Source organism: Coccinella septempunctata, chromosome X, assembly GCF_907165205.1.
Source record: "Coccinella septempunctata chromosome X, icCocSept1.1, whole genome shotgun sequence".
NCBI classification, from domain to species: domain Eukaryota; kingdom Metazoa; phylum Arthropoda; class Insecta; order Coleoptera; family Coccinellidae; genus Coccinella; species Coccinella septempunctata.
This window is the reverse complement of record NC_058198.1, coordinates 666,896-688,286: the sequence shown is the minus strand read 5'-3', so window position 1 is coordinate 688,286 and position 21,391 is coordinate 666,896. Positions and strand designations below refer to the sequence as shown.

The window sequence follows — 21,391 nt, the reverse complement described above, 5'->3', positions numbered from 1 at the left end:
TATCCTCAAGCGTTTTCATATGTATACAGGATGTCCGAAAATAAAGTACACTCATGGGTTCTGTTTTTTTAAATAGATACTCCCAATTATTGTTAAATTATTGGATTTGCCACTGAATTTTGTGTGTCAAAATGAAAAAATTCATATTTTCAGAGCCATTCAACATATCTCAACCGTTTTTTTTTCTGGTCCGGGATGGTTGAGTTATGTTGAATGGTTCTGAAGTTACGAACTTTTCTGTGGGTCCATGCACTACACTATTTTGGCACATAAATTGGCATGAGCCAAAAGCTAAGGCAGGTGAAATATGAAACTGGGGTGCATTATATGGACAATTTAGTGGCAAATCCAGAAATATAACAAAAATGAGGTATTGCCATTCAGAGACATTGTTTTTTTGTTTTCAGGCAACCCGTATAAAAATGGAAATATTTTTAAGATATGCTTATTGTCGGTCCCATTGTTTGAGAATGTCGATAGCTTGGATAGAAACAACCCTTGGTCAGCCTGTATATTCTTCGAATCGTTCAGGCCGAGAAAATAATGATTTACGAGCTAAATTTTATAGAGCATGTTGGAGTGTCATTTTGAGCAAAGAGAAATGAATTGAAGGGTTGACGTTCAGGATATTGGGGATGACATTCAAAATGTCTCTGTCCCGTCTGTGATGGAACAGAAAGGGAAGCTTATAAGTGGTTATGTGAAATGGGTTCGCGTCTGTCTTCGATCCATTTATAAACATCTTGCCTGTTGGCATGCAAATCAGACATCCAACCCAGATTTTGATTGATCACTTCAGAAGATTGATTACGCAAGAACGCGTATATATTGTCGACAAAAGTGCGTCGCTATTATGTGCCATAGAATATGCCAGTCTATTATATGAAGTCTCATTCGGAATTGTTATCAGTATTTTTCCATTCTGTCTTATCTGATTCCCATTATCTCGAGTATTGCCCTTTTTATTTCGCTTCTGGTTAGGTGGGTATTGTGCTCTTTTAGCTCCACACTGCTAACAACCTAGACATGACTTCCGTACTAATTGTTCACCTTTAAAACTAGTAATTGTTCGGAATCGAAAGCAAGAGTTCCTCGAAAAACTCTCTCATGATCAACAGCTTAAAAATTTTCTTTCATTCACTTGATTCGTTATGATATAACCACCTCTTGACGCTAAAAAATAGTTTTTGATCCTTGACAATACTCAGATGTATGTGGACAACCTATGTATTCATTACCGAATCTACATTGAGTGTCTTTCGAACAAAATAGCAATGTAAGTACTCTTATTCTGTTTACCCACTCCGAAGGAATTCTCCACTCTTCGCTCACGCAAATCTGATGTTTTTCACGTAAATAACTGAGGATATTACTGTATTGTGTCAAATCTGTACCCAATTTTACTGTTCTGAATTAGAATCGAAGAACAAATTTAATAATCAAGTGAGCCTTGACCAGGAACTTTCACGTTATAAGGGAGATCTGCACCACATCAGGGTCAGTAAACTGAATAATGCACCCAAACCCTGCAAATTTTCCCTTATTGGTTCATAATCCTTTCCGTTTTTCATTACAATCCAGATTATACGAAAACTTCAATGTTCAGACAAGGTTTTGAACCAGTAACCTGTATTCGATACTGAATAGATTGAAATAAGGGATTTAAACTCCCCTAATCGAAAAATGCACTTAGAAGTTTGGTTTTTTAAAATTTTGGCAGTGAATATGTATGTGTCTCCTCAGTTTTCAATCTTTTGAATTGGTCGGCTGAAGAGGAAGGCTAAGAGGATCATTTTTGAATTACAGAGGACTATTGATTTTTCCCCAGTAGTTTTCGAGCCAAAGCCTGTATGGCAGACGTATGGAATTTTCTTCAGCATCTAGATGTCTCAAAATGTGAAGCATAGACATTTTTTCGATCATTAGAAGTAACAAACCAAATCAATTATCTTTCTAATATGTCGATCATATCAGGCAGATCGGTATGGAAATCAAGTGAGAAATATCCATTGTCAGCTGGGCAGTAATTGCCAGTCATTCCAATATTTACTCTGCAGAAATGAGTGGAAAAGGGCGAGCTTCGTAAATTCCATACTCTGTCGCTTGTTATGATTTCGAATTTACATTCCCAACGGGTATATATAATCTGCAGGGTCATCACATTGATGAGTATTAATGGATTAATGCAGTACGTTCGGTCAACACAACATATTGTTATAATCTACAGGACCATCGATTTGCCAGGTTTTGCGATATCGGAGATGAGTGCTGTTTTCGTTCGACGGGTATAGATAGATTTCCAGTTCGTATTTCGTCCACTTTCTGGTTATCGACATTTTTTTTTCGAACTATGGCTCCATTTGAAATTCATCATTGAAAATCGTGGACCTTTCGAAACAAACTGATTTCTACAATCCTCCTCAAGGATTTTTCCCGACAACAACTAGAGTCAGCCCTATTCATTTGGTACAAATATCGAGTAATAAAAATTATTTTTTCATAACTTTTGACTCCTATAAACCCATTTCGGGGTTTGGACTGTGGAATAAAATATGATAAGAATCATGTTCAATCAATCAAGTGAGACACGAAATATGTGTCACTGGGTAAGGAAAAGTAGATTACCATTTTTTTTTTCATCTATTAAATGAACCTCACGTTTATACATCCCCGAAGTCCATGAAAAGAAGGAGCGAAGGCGGTTACTCCAAGATTTATATTCAATTCCGAAGATTTTGAGCGTTAACTAAAATATTTCATTAAAATTCAGGGAAAATAAAAATTAATCTAATCCCTTTCGGCAAGAAAGAGTAAATGGTCCCCTAAGACAGCCCATTTTCCAATGGCCCCAGTCTCATTGTTTTATGTCAGAGAAATTGGCGTCAACCTCAATAGGTCCCTTGGGGCCTCTAAAAAAGGCCAATTTGAATATTTCCAACAAGGATTTTAAGGAGCGTGAATTTTTATAGGGTTATTATTGAACGATGAGGATACGGTGACTTGAAGGATTTAGATGGGATGGAGACAAAGTATAGGGATATCCACCAAGTCATCATTTGCGGATGGCGTGCAAAAATCAGTATTCGAAGTTCTATTATATTCTGGATATCGAAAAAACTTTATCCCATTTCCCTGTGGATAAATGAAATTATTTTTTTTTGTTACAGGCCATCAAATGTACTGTGCCAAATTGTTCTTGTGACTGCTTCATCCCAGGTACTAAACAACTGCGTTACTGTGAAACCTGCAAACATGGATGGGTCCCACATGGTGAGTCCAATTTTAATGGCTATTCGCAAATCTAGTTTTTCATTGAACCCAGAAAATATAATCACCTAATGGTGCTTTGATTGTACCAATACTGTTCTAAAACGATGACTAGACACCACAGGCTTTAAAATTTTCAAATTCCTTACTACACTTCTTTTTAAATATTTTCGAATGCTCCCTGATCTGATCTAGTAACTTTGGATGCCAAAGGTAGTTGGGTGGATGACTTCCTCTGATGTCAAAAAAATGTAAAAGTGACTATCGCCTGATTTGGCCAAGATTTTCCAAGTGGATTTTCCTGATTGCCATGAACTGTTCCAATATTAAGATGATTCATGAATCTGTTGTAAAATTAACCTAACAAATTGCATTACACGATTCTATTGCGAGAAGCAGCGAGTCACCTCGACGGCAGAAGACGTAAGTTTTCATTTACCCTTTTAGAATACGCTTTCCTGCATATCCTAATTTAATAAAGCACCCGCTACATCGCGCAAACATTACATTTTAATTTAATTTAAAAGTCAGGCCAACATAATAGCAATATTTAATCCTTTGTGAAGTCACCCACCGGTGTCGTGTGTCATTCTAGTGGCTCACTAGTAGATATTGCCTGAGCCCAGGGGTCTCCAGCCAGTTTACAAATTGTTGGGGTTGTAAATGAATACATCAACGTTATGCTCACTCTCCCTGACTGTTATTTTCGGTATTTTGTCGCTATTAGCTAATCGGAGGATGCATCTTCAAACTTGAATGGTTGTTATGGGCCCTTTTGTCATTAATCTGTCGCTCGAATTTATGCCTTGGGTCAGAAATGTGCGCGACCTTTTATTTTCGGACGTAGGAAAACCCAACAGTGAAAAATGTTGATGACGACAAAGAAATCAGTCAGAATACTTTTGTATGTAATGAGATTGATTGAAAAAAGCCGCATATTCTAGAAAATTGTTCATTATTTCGAAAATAACCGAAATATTCAAATTCTCACTATGCCAAATTGGTGGGCCGGGAAAGTCTCGTCATTTTTGTTACGTTATACTATAAATATTGAGCTGTGGGGCAAGAGTTGACATTTTAGCTAAGGAATCGTCCCAAAGGAGGCTTGGTCCGAGCCCGTAATAAAAGGGAACAGGGGATGCATAAACATATAAAAATTCAATACATAGACAATACAGTATATCATCAATGGCAGAGTGTGTACCTCCCTCGAGAACCATTCTGTATCGAGACATCGTATTCTATGCATAGACAACGGTCACTGGTCGCACATTTGACTATAGATGACCCGAGACAGAGGGAGTTTCGTGAACAAATGGAAATTGAAGATTCTGGACGAGCTCCTCTTAACTTTCCACGAAAATACTGCCTATAACTCAAATACGGCAGTTTCCTATACCGTGAGTACGAAATAGCCTAAAGGAAAACAAACCACGACGCAGGACACCTTTTTTGAGTGTGTAGAATATTTTTTCATAATAAGGTTGGGTTAGGTTAGGTTCAGAAGTTATACTTGTAAGCAAACACCAATGTTTCCTAATTTTCAAGAGCAATTGTTATGAAATACTCAAGCAAGAAGACCCGAAAATAACTGGGACAACCTGAGACTCAACCGAGTACTCAAAGGCTCTAAATTTACACAAGATCAAAAAACTTTTTCACGTATAGGGCGATAAAAGTCACAAGTTCCGTAGAAATAATAAGCCAGGATCCTATAACCTGTTGGTTACAAAGTAGAATGGCATCTTCTGTTGCAAAAAAATTGACGAATGATGCCAGTGTAAATATTATTGTTGGATCTATAAATAGTGAAATTGTCGTTGAAAGTAGAGGCAATTGGAATGTATGTGTTAACGGCTGTCGCGATCTGTTTATCAAAAACGACATGTGTGCCTATAACGAAGCGTCACGACGCTGTAAACAGTTCGACGGACGTTCGGAAGAATCTTTACGACGTTAGAACAGTGGCGTAGACCCAGAAGATAACATATCAAAGCATTATGGGAAACTCTAGCACAAAAAACATCAGACGCTCTTCTCAACCTTCTTTCGTAATATTGAGCCACATAATTATAGAATCAATCAGGGAATCATTAATAAGCATCAGGAAACATTGGTGTAGACGCACATTTTACTATTGATACTGGATATTTGCACAATTCAAATATCGTGTTTCGTTTATTTTCTATCAGAAGTTGTACTGATTCAATGGAAGGTATTATATTATTTCAATAGAATATTAAGTCATCGAAACTATAGATAGGTAGTGGAGACAATCGATCCACTTTTTATTCCTGAATCAAATGCTACTGATAACCGATACAATAATGTTGACGAAAATAATTTACGTTACGATTTTGAACGTCTGGAAGAAGTTCTTGTAGATTATATTGAAAATAGCGCGATAAATCTAATTTGTCCATCAATAACATCAAAACTACAATTATTATAATCCGTTTACATTTTCCATTTCTGGTAGATTTCCTCATAGCTTCTTCTTATGGTGTTTGATCTTTTTACAAAAGGTTTTGAGAAGAGATTGAACATGCCTACGCCGCTGTCTCAGAAGTTTACGACTTACAGGACTAACGTAATTCAGGCCACCTTCGTTTCTGTTTACATAAAGTCTTCTGTTTGAATCTAAACCGTTGACAAAATGGGTAATTGCTTTCGAAGCTTATTTATTCTACTTCCACGGTAAAAGAAATTTAATACAAATCAGGCGCCGTATAGGAAAAAATAGCCGGAACATAAAAATTCTCAAAACAGGTTGGTTAGTTATTTCTATTTCATAGTCCAAATTATATGATGAGTTACATTACCTGATCGAGTTTCCAATACTCCACGTATGAGCGACGTACCCTTTCATAGGTTCATTATTTCCTCTCCAACTCTAATATAATATCCAGAATATGCGTTGTTCACAATTATCATAACCAGGCTGGATTGTGAATTTGTGGGCCGGTACACTGAAAAAAGAAATACATAGGTTAATATTTAAAATACTAACCCTAGATATTCTTTTGGTAATGGTTTCTAGATGCATAGGTGATTTTAACAACGGTCTATTCTTCAAATCAGTTTTTTCTTGGTGAAAATTAAGCATTTAACTTATTCTCGTCGTGAGTATAGATCTGAACAAATGGGGGTTGGTCCTAATTCCGAATGAGCGAAGGGGGGAAATTTATATTCACGATTTATCATGTACAACAAAAACCACAAGTGATATAACTGATTTTCCCCATATCGGTTTGCGCGTCTTAGCTAATGGAGACATATTTCATCGTTTCCCAAATTCAATCCAGCCGATGGTCCCTCTAGGGGTTCCTGAGCCCGAGTTGATCCGTAACGTTTTGACACTAACTCAATATTGGAGCTTTGGGTGACTCCAGTCTACTCTATCATCTATAACGCACAATCAATCGCAAATCTATCAGGAATGAACTCATTTCTCGCGAGTTTTCGAAATAAAACGTTTTATTATTTTTGATAATAAACTTCACAATCATAATTACCAGCTTTTTGATTTTATCGACTTATTTAGTGAGAATTAATTTGAGGAGTGAGAAAAAGGTGTTGATGTCAGCTTTTTGGATGCACTAGGAATCCCTGAAATCGGGAAATGGATAAGACTCAAGATGATGAAGGTGTGCGTTTAAAATTCCAGTAATATTTTAGCGTCTAGCAAGCGAGGCGCTATGGTCAACTTGGCCAATTGATATTCCCAACTCGTCCTGCAAGGCAAGTATAAATTTTATATGACAGATTTTAATACCGAACCCTTCAAATTTGCCAGCAGTAAAAGATGACTTAATACAGGAAAGAGACGATCACATACCCATCTGCTCGATGCGTATAAAATCAATTTATTCAATTCGGCAGTATTTTGGGAAACAAATCGTTCAGCTTCTGGGGAAAAGAGTGTAATCTTTCAACATAATAAATGAATATATCCTTCAGAAATTGAACAAAGACTGAAATGAGGAAATGACAAACAAGCAAAATTATCGTATCAGAGAAATGATCTGGTTTCCAAGAAAATCAACGCATAACAAGGAACATCTGATAACTTGCTACTTAACTTTGTATTCGAACACCGGGGTTCAATATTCAATGAAAATTTTTGGCCTACTTTAAGATGGGAATAATAATCAACATTGATTGCGTTTTTCTCACAGACGCATCGCAGAATGATTCAAAGATCTTAATATCCGAAGGAGTTCCATAGAACTGTGCTGCTCTAAATGACAAAATTATCCCGAAGAGTTGGGTAAACAAATTATAATCATTAAAACGTTCAAGTTATAACTTGGCGTACACCCATGTCTCTACAATGACAGTCTTCCCGAGGTAATTGAGGTAGAGTTAATTGTTGAGGTAGAGATCAGTTTGGCGCAATCGCAGCCACAACTATATAATTATAAGTAACTCGTTTTATAGTTATTACTGTAGCTATATAATTAAAATTATTCAGAATTTTCTTCATTTCTCCTCCCTGTGTACTACTGTAAATCGAATTACGTCTCGGAGTTGCTGATGATGTTTTCATTCCGATTTGCGGTGCATGTTTGAAGAAATCTGTTTAGGCATGATCTGTGTACAGTTGGTTTGAGGAGCGGTACCGTCTTGTTGATGGGATCTATGAATAGCCACAACTTCCGATATTGGGCCACAAGGAAGCGTGTATGTGTGTGTTTCCTCGAAATAATCGCGTAATATGTCACATAAACTATAAGTGCAGCCCCATAAACATCGACATGGGTTCGAACATAAGTAATATCCTGCCTTGAATCGAATTCGTTCTTAAATACTCTAGACTAAATCAGTTATAATTATCCTCTCTCGATAACTGAAGGTGTTTTTAGAATACAGGATGAAAACATATTCTTCAAGAATGAGCCAGAATTCACAATTCACCGAGCTGCTCCTGGAATTGAAACAGGGAATTCGGGAAAAAGATTGAGTAGCAATTTATTCGTTCATAAAACATACGGATGGTCTCGAGAGGAGACTTCGGTGTACTAATGAGCTACTCACTGCATGGGTTTCACACTCGTTTTCTGAGGCTAATCTTCTGGAAAAGGCATAATTCAAAGAATCGTTGACATTCCCACCCGCATGTAAAATAAGTTTTCTGAAATATAGCCTGTGAAATTGGGGAGAGGTCAGTACGTATCAGTGTGCACGAAGAAAGTGAAATAAATAACATCTAACTGCAGCGAAACACCCTAAGCGTCTGGACTGTCCTTCGCACGAATTGAAAATCAGATAAGAACGATAAAATCTGATAAAGGTCTGACAAATTTTCTTTTTGTACGCCGTTTATTATGTAAATCAAACCCGACAATTATCCTTTTATGAAGAATGGCTTCCCCTGATAATTTCTGCTGTGACGTTCTGTTGTCAGAACTCTCGATCACGCCATGGTAATCAAGAGGTAATGAATTGCTCTCACTGTTTTGTTGCGGGTCATGTCGACTTCGGCTGAGATAATACGAAATTGATTTTATTTTAATTGACCACCGTCAGGATTTCGGTAAGGGAACTTTTCCCGAGATAGTGCTGGCAGTCTTTGAATACGCGAAATATGAAAACAGCCTCTCTGTAATCTATTACCAGTTTATTCTTTGGTAATTCTTTAAGTTTAGATTTCGAAGCATGAGAACATATATTTCTACAGCACCAGTTTTCCACTTTTAATATGTTTTTCCATCCCAAAGGCTCCCGTCAATATTGGGGTTATTCAAAATTTACGCACCTTTTTTGTAATCAAATTAGAATTTCATTAACGGGGAAACGAAACAAAAGCAGCGACCGTCGAGGCGCTGGGGAGAGAAGGCTGCGATGAGGATTGAAGATGAGATTGGAAATAGCAATGACAGGCAAGTGACTCAATCTATCTCGAGGTCCAGAGGGCTCAAGACTGCGGCCTTTCCCAATTTCTGGGCGCATTCCTTCGGGACGACTACCTTTTCCTGATTTATAGCTAGTCTGCTCCACTTTCCGCCAAACTTATCCTTTGCTTCTACCGATTCTTGATATTTAACGCCCAAGATTTACGGGATTTCCTTGGAATAAATTATTCTAGATTGACACACCGACCTTCATTGAAACAATGTTACAGATTGAAACTCTAATTCGGGATTCCCTGTGTTCGGATAGCGAAACCCTTATCACTCCCTGTTTTCCCGTCTCGAAGAACTCTGCAGACCCTCCTGCATGCTGTACGAGATATTTTCCAACTTCTTTCGCGTCGAAGTTAACTAGCATTTGGTTTACAACAAATAGAAAAAATCATATTCATCTGCTTTTTGGTTTTCAGAAATTATAATTGTCAAAAAAGGGAATTTCAAAATCTCTTGGCAGTTGGCAGTTGGCAGTCCTGGTATTGATTAATCTGAATGAAAAATTTCTCGTTTCCGAAAAATGATTCAATTTATGACATAAAAATGGATATGAGTATCAATTTCTCCCATTGAAAGTTTCGACAAGTCCGTACGTTACAGGCCATAAATTCGTAATGTTTAGATATTTGGGTAATACCGAAATTATGCAAAAAAGCAGTGTTATAAGCCGTAAATCTCTACCGGGATAATTAATGATAATGTAAAGCAGTGTTCCGATGTTCGAGCATAATGTAACAGTAAGTTAATTGTAATACTGGTCAGTACCTAATGTATTCCAAATTGAAAATAAAAATATGCTTTACACGCTTGGCCTAATGGTTTTTTAATTACCTTCAACGTACCTATCCTAGACGTTGGCTTTTCTGCCGAGATTCTAATTATAACTTGTAATTTACATCATAAGTACATGTCAAGTTCAATAACTCGAATGTAACAATTGTGTTTTTCCTCATATTGATGGTGTCTAGGCCCAGTAAGAATATAGCCACGTTTTCTACAGAAATACGCCATTAAGACGTAACGGATAAAATGGTGGCTGGAATGGAGGATTCATACAAGTCTATGAGCCACGGAACCGAAAAATGAATCGATTTTTTTAAGGTTTCATTCGAATTCTCTACTTGGGAGTGTTATCGATAAATTGTTCACTGATGTGAGTTGGTCTGGACTAGACAAAGACATTATCAGATACGATTTTGCTATAAAACGAATCAATTAATTATTCATACATTCGAAGATCATAAGACTAAATGATGAAAATAGTATGCGCTAAATATCTAACATAACCCGGATATATAGGCATCGCCATAAAGTGCTGAAAATCCTTCGATGAAAAACCATTAGGATGTCAATACCTGTACTTTGCTTTTAATTATTCGTTCATATTGCGTGATGAAACCAGCCACTATTCGAATCCGCTGGACCCAACACAAGCTCGGTTAATCCATTATTATCGTAAACCTCTCTTTCACGCATTCACCGGGATATTGGCCGGTCGCGTTTCGGTTTTTGTAATTCATTATCAATTTTATTTTCATTCCCCCACGTTTTGGATACATCGATAAGAGCACTGCCGCAAATCGATTAATCAGTTTTCTGAATCGTCAGGGGACAGACCTCATATATAAGCCGCCGAATATGGGAAACCGCCGAGCGTTCGCAGATCGGAATAATCCAAAAATTCCTACTGATTCACCAGAGTCCCCTTTCAGAAGTAAATTTTTAAGTGTTATCCTCAAATTTTGATCTTCTGAAATGAGATATTTTTGCCTTTTATGCAAATGATCGCTACCGAGAAATGGAGATTACTCAACAAGGATTTTGGTGGTGCACATTTCCCAAATTTCACGTTGGCAAGGAATGTGTAATCGACCGGCAAATTGTCGAACGAAATTGATCTGTTCAACGTCTATCCCGAAGTTATTTATATTCGGGGCATCAGTCTCCATGTAATTTTGGAAACCCATTTGATATATCATTTCGTGGAATATAGGGAGTAACTGTTAAAAACCAGACACTCTTGAGTAAGTTTATAAATAAATCACATCCAGAAAAGGATCATAACGAGGAATATTCAGATGTCGATGGGGTCATCTGTCGATGTAAAAAATTCAAATGATGCTATTAATCTTTCACTGCTTTCGGTGTTTTTACATTACAGACAATAGCAAACGTGACCGTTGGTCCGAGAGGGTGGCAGGGACGTTTGGGATACCAGAGGCGCAAGGGGACTGAGTGATATGGTGGCTTTCTTTGCATTATTTAGTGGTTCCTGCCGTCCGTCGTTTCGTGTAATGACCAGCGTTCGTTACCTCTGGTTCTTATATATGTTCAAAAATTTCCTACGCTAACACTTTCCTTCTTCTTTTAACAAAAAAAATAGATGTGGAATTTCCATGTATCTTCAAATAATCATGAATAGAACGGTGGTATGTGATACATTTCGCGGTTCACGAGTTCAAAAGGGTTCCGCAGATTAGACTGAATAATTAAGATCACATCTATTACTTAATCCTTTCAGCAATTACCTCGACGGAGGGTGAATCTAAAGACGAGGCATTAGCACCACGATCTCCTTCCATGCCTTTGTCGATTAAAATTGTTGTCATAATTACGAAACTAATCAAAACTTTTCTTATTCTTCTTCCTGAATTATTTGGAGAAGCTTTTTGATAACGAAAACAGGAGTAACTTCATGCTTTTATTTTTTAATAGGCACAATTAATTTCTGCTACAGAAATAATGTACTAATTCGGAAAGGTCCAATTCCTGAGCTAAATTTTCTATTTTTCTTCTATGCTAACCCTGAATTTTGGACCAAATATACTTCCCAACCAACAGATATAAAATGCACAATAATTCCCACGAATTGTATGCGAAATCAATCCAACATCTGAGAATCCATTATGCATTATGTTTTACTCCAGCTGTACATGATTCCATCGGCAACAATAAATCTTGTCCTACTTGTTTAACCGATAAATCAGACTTTGAAATCAGAATGATCAGGGGTTTTGTAATTAGTGAGTTGGGGCACACTTAAATTGCCAAGTAATTAGGAATCAATTAGTACTATTGGTTTTAACTTCTCACTTCTCCAAGTTATGCCCTCCAGGAGTACTTATTTAATCCAGCATAATGAATGAAGTCGCACTATTCATATTACTTGAATGAATCAAGCATGATTTACAGATCAATAATGCTGAGCTTTATTCGACAAAAAAATTTGGCATCGAACATAGTCAAAAGTTTCTGCTTCACCATGAAATTGGAGTTTTTTTTGGATTTTTCACATATTTGTAAAAGCTGTGATCAACAATTTTGAAAATTCTCGTACAAAGGATAAAGACTGACTTACAATATACATGTACTGATGGATCTTGATGTACATACATATATGTATTTTCGTTGATGTGGAAAATTAATTGAAAAAAGTAGATTTCATAACAGAAAACGTTCTAACTGTGCATTCAGTATGGTGAGGAAAATGCTGAAAGAATCCCTCGAGTAATGATATTCTTCGCAAAGACTTATTTCACAACTTGAATAGGACCAATCATGATCCGAAGTGACTTGAATGCTCTCAGGAATCACTCCGTAGATAATGACATTTTATTTTCAATATAATACATCATTATCTGGCCATAATTGGTTCACTCATAAACTACATGTTGTTCAATCATTTTCAAACATTGTATGAAAAACTGCACAGCGAACAATAGACCATCAAGGCACCGAAGATGATCAATCAATTCTTTGTCTCTGTGAAAATTAAAAATGATCTTTTGTCCATTTACGCCCACTTTATGGCCGGACAAAAGTGACCGTAGGCATCCGGAGACCATCGAGACTCAGCTGACAGTAAGAAGTAATAGCTCTCAACCGATTATTATTCTTAAAGTTATTATCTTTATACTCGCTACCTTTGGCGCCATCTATAAGCCATGCCGACCCGAAATAAAACAGAAAACACTGGTGGATTGTTCCTTTAATATGCCGAAGCTACTCGAAAGAAATGTTTTATTACCATATAGTTTTTCTGGAAGGCTCAAGTTTTTCTTCATCACAAAAAAGTAGTTCATCCTTTATCCAATCGGTATAGTCTCTACTGTATTCCGCATTGTTTTGACAAGATATGCATTCCCTAATTTCTGCTACGTCTGAATTGCAATTCCTGAGGCGAGTACGCGTTAAAGAAGAGTAGTAATTAACATAAGCAACCCTTCGATATTGGGGATGCAGCCTGGAGCTGAATCTAACTAAGTAATAGTCAAAGGACAGCAGCTTCGTTGTAGGATTTCAGCTCTCAGGACGAGGTCCCAAGGGGCAGCAGGATAGCAGGAAGTTACGGGATAAAAGGCAAGGGTTAAACACTAATACAAACGAAGCTCCCCTCTTTTCTCCGCTACCCCCTGAATAACAATACAGCCTTCCGTTCTATAGCTCTCTCAGGAAAAAGCTGTGAATATTTATCATAATTAACAACTTTTATGTACTCCTGCAAAAAGAATAAGAGGAAGGTGAACAAAAAGTACGATTAAAATTACTAAAATACGCGGCTCTGGCCTCCAACAATATTCATCAAAAATTCACTTTGTGACAGTAATCTAGAACAATGAGTTAATTGATTTTGAAAAATTGCGGAAACCCTTTTCCAACGATGAAACATCATGCTAACACCCTTTCATGTCGTCAGTCTTTGCAACAAACCAGGCGTTTATATTCATTTGAAAGACAACGCAACGTGACATAAGTAGTTGGTATAAATTGCTCGAATTTTGTGTCGAATTGAAGAAAATGTACTTTTTATTTTATTCGAATGCCAGCGGTGAAAAATATCAGCAGAATCTTCCGCGGGCTCTCCGGTTGGGAGTAGCTGAGAATATTACTGCACATACATAATTCCGTAAATCATAAAACATTCATGGTGTAATCGAAAGTCGCGGAGACGGTTTTATTACAGCTTCATCCCCCTTTAGTCTCATTAAGACGTTTGCCGATGCAGCAAAATCAACGTACAGTATCTTGGGACCTTATTCTTCGGAAATATGGGACCCCTGTCTCCAGAACGTAATAACATTGTACGTTGCGTCTTGTTTGAACTCATGGATTAGGCACCCCTTGTTTGTTCTGCTTAAGTTGACTGAAAACGATCTTATTAAATCAGATAAATCAGTTATGCGAACAATCAGACCAATTCAGTTTTAAGTCACATCAATTTCGGGAGACGAAAGTTACTGACTGCCACTCATCCAAAAGTAATACTCCTAGTTTCGAGAAACTTGGAAATATTCGAAAAAAAAGTATTGAGTGACAGCTCAACAAGAAGTTTGATAGCTTGCTGATTGTTGATACGCCATAAAACGATTCAATTAATCAGTATAACAAAAAGTATATGTTTTTAGTTGGCTTCCCAGCAGGAATATCGATCCTCCAATTCCAATGAAGCCAGTACACTTCGTTGAAGCGAAGTAGATGAGAAAAGAGAAAGCTGAAGCAAATTTCTTGAATAACTTCTAGCGGCTCTATTGGAAAACATTAAATTTTCCAGGATCTTCCGACTTTGGATTTTAATACAATCTTATCGATCATACTTATGCTGCTGACAACTCTTTCACATAAACTCTCGACAGCCGTAGGGAATTTGTTATACCAAGAAAGCTTCCTCGCCGAAACTTTTGGAATATTGCAGCCGACTTTGACTTTTATGCTCCTTATTCTCCTTTCGCCTCCAAAATATGTCTTGTTGCTCAGAAAAGGCAGAGGATAGGGGTATATTCTTAATTAACTAACATTCTGCGAGTTAATAAATAATTGAATTTCTTGGTGGATATACATTTTCTGAGAGCTTTTGATGCCATTACATCCTGGAGGTTTACGAAGTTTCCACTTCGTATCAGTGTTATGATAATGGATTTTGTCAGAATAACATCAGGAATATTGATGTGAACGTTAAAAAGGGAACTTGCTGAATGGCTTACTTTGGTTTAAATATCGACGACGGCTGTCAATTACACCTTGAATTATTATTCCTTGTACGTATAACAGAATGTCCGAAATGAAAATAGAAGAAGAACCGTGATTTTACTATTCTGCAATTTTACATATTTCGTATTTTTTTCCACAATTTGCAGTTGTCCTACTCTTCTGTGTTTTGAAAACGGTATAATAGTTATTCCTGAAGAAGGTTCATTTTTGAAAGACATTTATAAATACTGTAGAGGGGCGATTCAATGAAATTTGCGAAAGGGCTAATAGTCAAACTCTTTCTGTTTATGTTCATGAACAGACTTTATAAATTTTATAATTACTCTCACCGGAACGGCGGCATATCTGCTTAGAATGGCTCGAAACATAAAAATTAGCACATCTAGAGATCCCAAGGGTTTCTTTTCGGATATAAGAAAGGGTAAATGGCGCAGACAACCCTCCGTCATATCGTTAAAACATTCCTGAAATATCGTCGGGAATGCTCGTGAAACCCCCTGAATTATTTCAAATTGAATAATGAATAAATAAATGAAATACTGCACGCCTCACGAAACTCATTTTTGGGGTCAGTTGAAAATTCGTCAAGACCGAACGGTTTCTTCGAGATCGCTGTAGTTCTCAAATTTATAATTAGAAGAGTTTATTTTTCGGAATGTGCATCACTTTCCAATCTGTGATGATTTTTCTGGAAGATAAGCAGACGTATTATATTTTTTAAAGAAGATATTATGCCTGACTCTGACATTGATGTGGATAAATGTCTCTGTTACACAGTATGGGTCTGAAACAGTATTTTCATGGAATAAGATGGAACTGTCTAAAATGAAACATAAATGTCATCTCTTCAAGACATATCTTAGAATATCATTCCGCAGATGCAAAATTTCATGCTCTCTCTGGCATTGTTCAAAAAAGCATACATTAATCCTATGGTTTCAACGACGAAAAAGCTGAGCTATCTTCGATCTCATATCCGAGCAATATTCAAATAACCTGTTCAATTGTCACTTTATCGTAGTTTATCATTGTCTGTACCCACTTCCCATGACATCCGGTCCTATCTTGATCTTTCAATCAGACCAAGAAGTAGGATCGCTTGAATATTCAGATAGGGGACACTCACAGAAAAATTTACACTTGACGTGATCTCTGACTGTATGGCATCAAGGGATATGTAGGTATTCCTGGTAGTTATTCTGTTGCACATCCTTCGTCAGGATTGGATAATTCCTAATTAACTTTCAATATATCGATATCTTTGCCCGTGAAAGCGAACCATCGGATATTCTATTGAGATTTGGTGGTTCTCACGTCATCCCGGATTAAGGTGCTTTAATTTTCATAAAATTTCCGACAATCAATAACAGCGCACTGTTGGATAACAGGATACCTTTAACGACGTTATAATTAATGGATGTAAAGGATGGTTGTTATTTAATTATGGTGAAAATAGATCGTCGCAAATCTGTTGATTGCTTTTTCTATTTCACAAAAGGACAGATACTAATTCCCTGTATATTTCAACACTAAAAGGTCCGTCAATAAATCGATTATGGTAGAATAAAAACCAGACAACCGTTCCGTAGAGGCAGATAGAACCAATTAACTAGAAAAAGACGGATGGAGCGTCATATAAGAAGAATAAAAGGACTAGAGGGTCATTCTGGTTTATAGCTCGAATCCAACTCATTGAAAAAATGTCAAAAACTGTAATTAACATGCCGCCGACAATAAAATCCTCCATTTCTGAGAATGTTTAATAAATATCATTACCGAGATTTAACAGATAATATCTTTTACACCTTCGTTCAGTAATTAAAAAAGGGTTATATTACTTGTTTTATTTTTCGGTTCTCAAACACTACCGACTGTCGAAAAAGCCAAACTCCAACGTTTCAATTCCACAATGAACTCTGAAGAAGCTAGAGTATGGACTTTTGAGTGATTCCGATATTCTTAGCTACATTATTCGCAGATTGAAAAATATATAAACAGATGAATGAAATCTGAACTGTAGCGTGAGTTCATCATTGAATGAGCTATCAAAAAAGAATAAATACAACCACGAATTTTTTTGTCACTTTCCAGCATTCATTTCAGAGTCTCTCTGCAACTGAAAACAATCTATATGAACCATTTTTCAATATATATTCAAGTTAGCATCCCGACCCTCTATGTGAAGCTTTAAGTGTTACTCTACTCATAAATTCCAGTCGGTGAAGCTGCCTTAGGATGTCATACGCCCAACAAAAACCAACAATATCGTCTTTATATCTACTCCGACAATAAAGACTTTGTATCCATTTATGTGGTGTGTCACATAAGAGGCAGATGACATCATTTCAATAATGTCACTGTCACTAATGACAGAAAGGACTTTTAAAACACTGACCTGTTATTCAACTCATGATGGTTGTAACATACTAAGGAACACATAGGCAAGTTCTCGAGGATATTAGATGGTCCAAGAATAAATCTATAGGACCTTTTATTATGATCTGCTTTTCGAAATCGATACATGAATTTTTTTACATACTCGTCGATTTTTCAATCGAATCATATCGTTTAGGAGTATAAAAGTGTCATAATTCTAGAATACGAGTACTTTTCTCTCTAATGGCATGAATCCCACTCAGTGGGAGGTTGATTCGACTTCATTTGTAGTGGCATGTGAATGAAATGGAGTTTATAATACAAAACAATGGCTTTTAGAATTAAAGAGGAAAGTACACTTTGCCATTTTACAGCCTCAGCTTTTGTTGTCCTGCTCTGTAGACAACTCGGGATTGAAGCAGTGTTGTTACATAGTTCATTGTTTTTCGTTTGACGCTTTGCTCTGCCTTTTATTCTAGAACGGGGGTACTTTTATTGTTCAAAATTACCAGATGGTATTTCGGGGTCTAGAATAACGAATCGTGTCTGCTTAGAGGGTAGTTTTTCGTGTTAACGTTGAATAAATGAAAATTTAATTCGTCTGATATAGAGCAACCGGTTGATTTGCATAATTTTAGAAAAAAATACAACTCTGAAGGAATTATCACTTTTTTTTCAATATGATGTAATAATTCAGTTGAATATTGGACTGAAATATCGAAAGAAATCATTCGGAAAAATAATCTAATTTACTTTCATCGTGATTTCGGTTTTCCAAACCAACAAGTTTCACATAGACTCTCTCTGGAGTGCTTTAGTTGGAGGGCACCAATAAAATCTGATACTTCAAAGTGAATACTGTAAATAATATTTTAAAAGGCAATTTCGTTAGGCATACCAAGTGCCTTACCAATTCTCTGGTCATCAGCTATATGTAAATAAGGCGCCGGTCCGTCTTTGTTTGGTTTTCTTTTTTGAGCCGGTTGTAACGAAACATAAATAATTGTCCCAGTCTACATAGACGTGGTTACAAGGTGAGAATAACCTTAAAATAATGAAGCGGTGAGGATATGCGGCCACTTGATTTTAAATAAAATTATTAACCATGAGAACTCACTAATTTTGTTCGAACTTGATTTAATTAGGATCCACAATGCGAATAAGTTATCATAGAACTAATGTATGTATAAGACATAATAATGAGACACTCTAGTTTTTTCAAGTTCTTGTAATATGCTCGAAAAACGCATTTTCTCCGAAAAAATATGAGGGAATAAGTTTTAAGGATTTTTCAAAGATTCTGGTGAATTGTAATCTTCATATTGGTGTGTGCAGGTGCACGCCTATGGCACTTCCTCGGAAGAAGACGCTACAGAACTTCTGTAAAAATTCCTGTACAGAACAAAGGACAATATTTATTGCTGAAGGAGTAACAAGTGTATCGAGGCGTGCAAAATTTCATATATTAATATACAAAGTTGCATTGTATGCGATGTATCCAATATGCGGCGTCTTTGAACTGATAAACAGAAGAATCTCTTTCTGGGTCTTATTATCCGAGGCCCCTCACATATTTCATGCATGATTGAGTGTATTATTTAAGTTTTCAGAAATATTACGAAATATAGGTGCATTCTTTTATTATTATGTCCCATACATTGTTTGTCAATAGGTCGGTTTTTAATCATATTATTTTTTAGGGGTATCCCTACTGAGGCCTGAAAAATTATCCACTTATGGTCCTTTTTTCGTGCCAAATGGTCCATGGATTTTTTAGTGGAACGGAAATCCCCAATATCTCTATTATTCCGCCGTTACCTCAGTATAAACATGTGTACGGTTCAGGATAACAATTTTTCGGTTCTATAAGCTACTGTTAGAAAATTATAACAAAAGTAAAGGACTGAATTAGAGTTTTTAACAACTTTGATACCACCATAGCTTATTTAGGTGATAACAGAAACGTACACCCTATATCGAGTTTTTCCTTTCGATATTTATTCGGAACCGTGAATAGTTTTTCATCTGAAGAGGTATTGTGGTGGTCATCCCGATTTTTCCAGAAGAAAGAGCTCACATATTTGCCGGGTGAATAACTCCGACCTGTGACTGTATTTATTGTACTGTCATGCAAGTAGGTAGTGCATAAAATTTCGAATCAGCAAACACACCCACATATCGCCGTCTTTGAAATACATCGCGGCAATATTGAATTATGGGCAGATGATCAGACACTACAAGTGAGTTTATTCCACAATGTACAAGAATAATATCAGAAAAATCGGGTCTGTAAATCAAAATCAAAACGTATTTAAGCAAATTTCCTTTCCTCAATAAATAATAGAGTGTTAACTGGGTATAAATTCAGGGGGACGTTCAACATTCAAAACACATAATAAATTCGAATTCGACATTTGAAAGTCAAAAGAGCCGACAATGGACAACCATTTGTTTTGGGGCAAACGCATTGAAATATAAGTAGAAATAGGTCTGCGACACAATGAGAGGTCTCGTAGGGCTTTGTATCCCACTGAGCGATACACAATGCATTTCTGACACTCTAGGGCTTGTACTATTTGTTATCTCTTATATATCTCATAAAAATCTATCTATAATTAACCTTCTTTCGGTTTACTTTTCATTGTGGTTTTCAGCGTGCCTGAAATTAATCGACCCTAAAACTGTCGACAAGATATTACTCATCTATCGTAGTATTATACCTCCTGTAGCATTAATACCTTGCCGGTCTGAGACAACAGAAAAAAGCTATCGGGTCCTTCTCTATATAACTTCATAAAAAATAATCATCGGTATCTTTCTCACCATCACTCGGAGTGGAGGCTCCCAAAAGAAATTTAGATCGATTCTCGCTGTGAAATGAAATAGGTATAGTGCTCCTCTCACGAAAAGAATACATCGCATCTATGAAAAAGATCCACTATGATACGAATAGATCATTTTGAACTGTTTCCTTTTAAAATGTATCAGGAAAAATCTTGCTTATGACACACATACCATAAACTTGAATACAAACTAAAGTGATTTCAATCCCTCTCAAAAAAAATAACGATACTTAGGAGAATCGTTCGATAGGTAGTAAACAAACATACTTTTTCATTTAAACAATCCAAAACCACATTGTAACATCGACTTCATCCTTCTAGTGAAATGCAAAAACTTCAAAACAAAGTGATTCCCAGTAAATCCAATCGATAAATCAATTTTAGTTGGAATTATCTGATGCGCTACAACTTGAACTAAACCGGACCATATCAGTTGTTCAACCAGCCGTTTCAGAGACATTATAAGGGGAAAATGTGTTATTGATACCAATTCAAATGATCTATTCATCGACAGTTCTTCGAAACGGTTTTGCTTCGGTCTATGAAGATGGACGTTGTTGAAGGAGGATTTTTTTTGAAGGCTACAGCATACTACATCCACCAATGTTGTTTTTGCTCGTGTTTTATTGGAATAGGGGACGATAGTTGAATATATTAGTTATTCATGTTTCCTAAGTGCCTGAATAAAGAAATAGAGACATAAAAATATTCCCTTAAGCAATTCTCGTTATTATTATGGGTATTGTGACTAATATTGAGGAGTTTAATGAGCTTCTGATCGAAAAGCTGCAGAATTTCGCATCTGGGATAGATACGGTCGGAAATATTCCGCGATTATTTATTTGCATTGACGCAAAGTCAGATGCGAGGTATAAAATATCGAATTATCAGATGTCCTTCTGATACCGTCTAGCAGATAGCTACGTTTGCCGAAGGCTGAGCGAGTAATTGCCAAGAAAGAATAGCCAGATAGATACGTACGATTGTACGTTTGACGCTCGCGCGTGCCCC

The 21,391-nt window shown here is 36.6% G+C and overlaps 1 protein-coding gene across 3 annotated transcripts in view; it reads left to right on the top strand.

Moving 5' to 3' along the window:
* Positions 1–21,391, top strand: part of LOC123321761 (zinc finger protein basonuclin-2) — a 97,917-nt gene that overhangs the window by 38,406 nt on the left and 38,120 nt on the right. For all 3 annotated transcript variants that reach the window (XM_044909504.1, XM_044909505.1, XM_044909503.1), the window contains exon 3: positions 3,168–3,270. In XM_044909504.1, the coding sequence (XP_044765439.1) occupies positions 3,168–3,270 (103 nt within the window). The remainder of the gene's footprint in view (positions 1–3,167; positions 3,271–21,391) is intronic.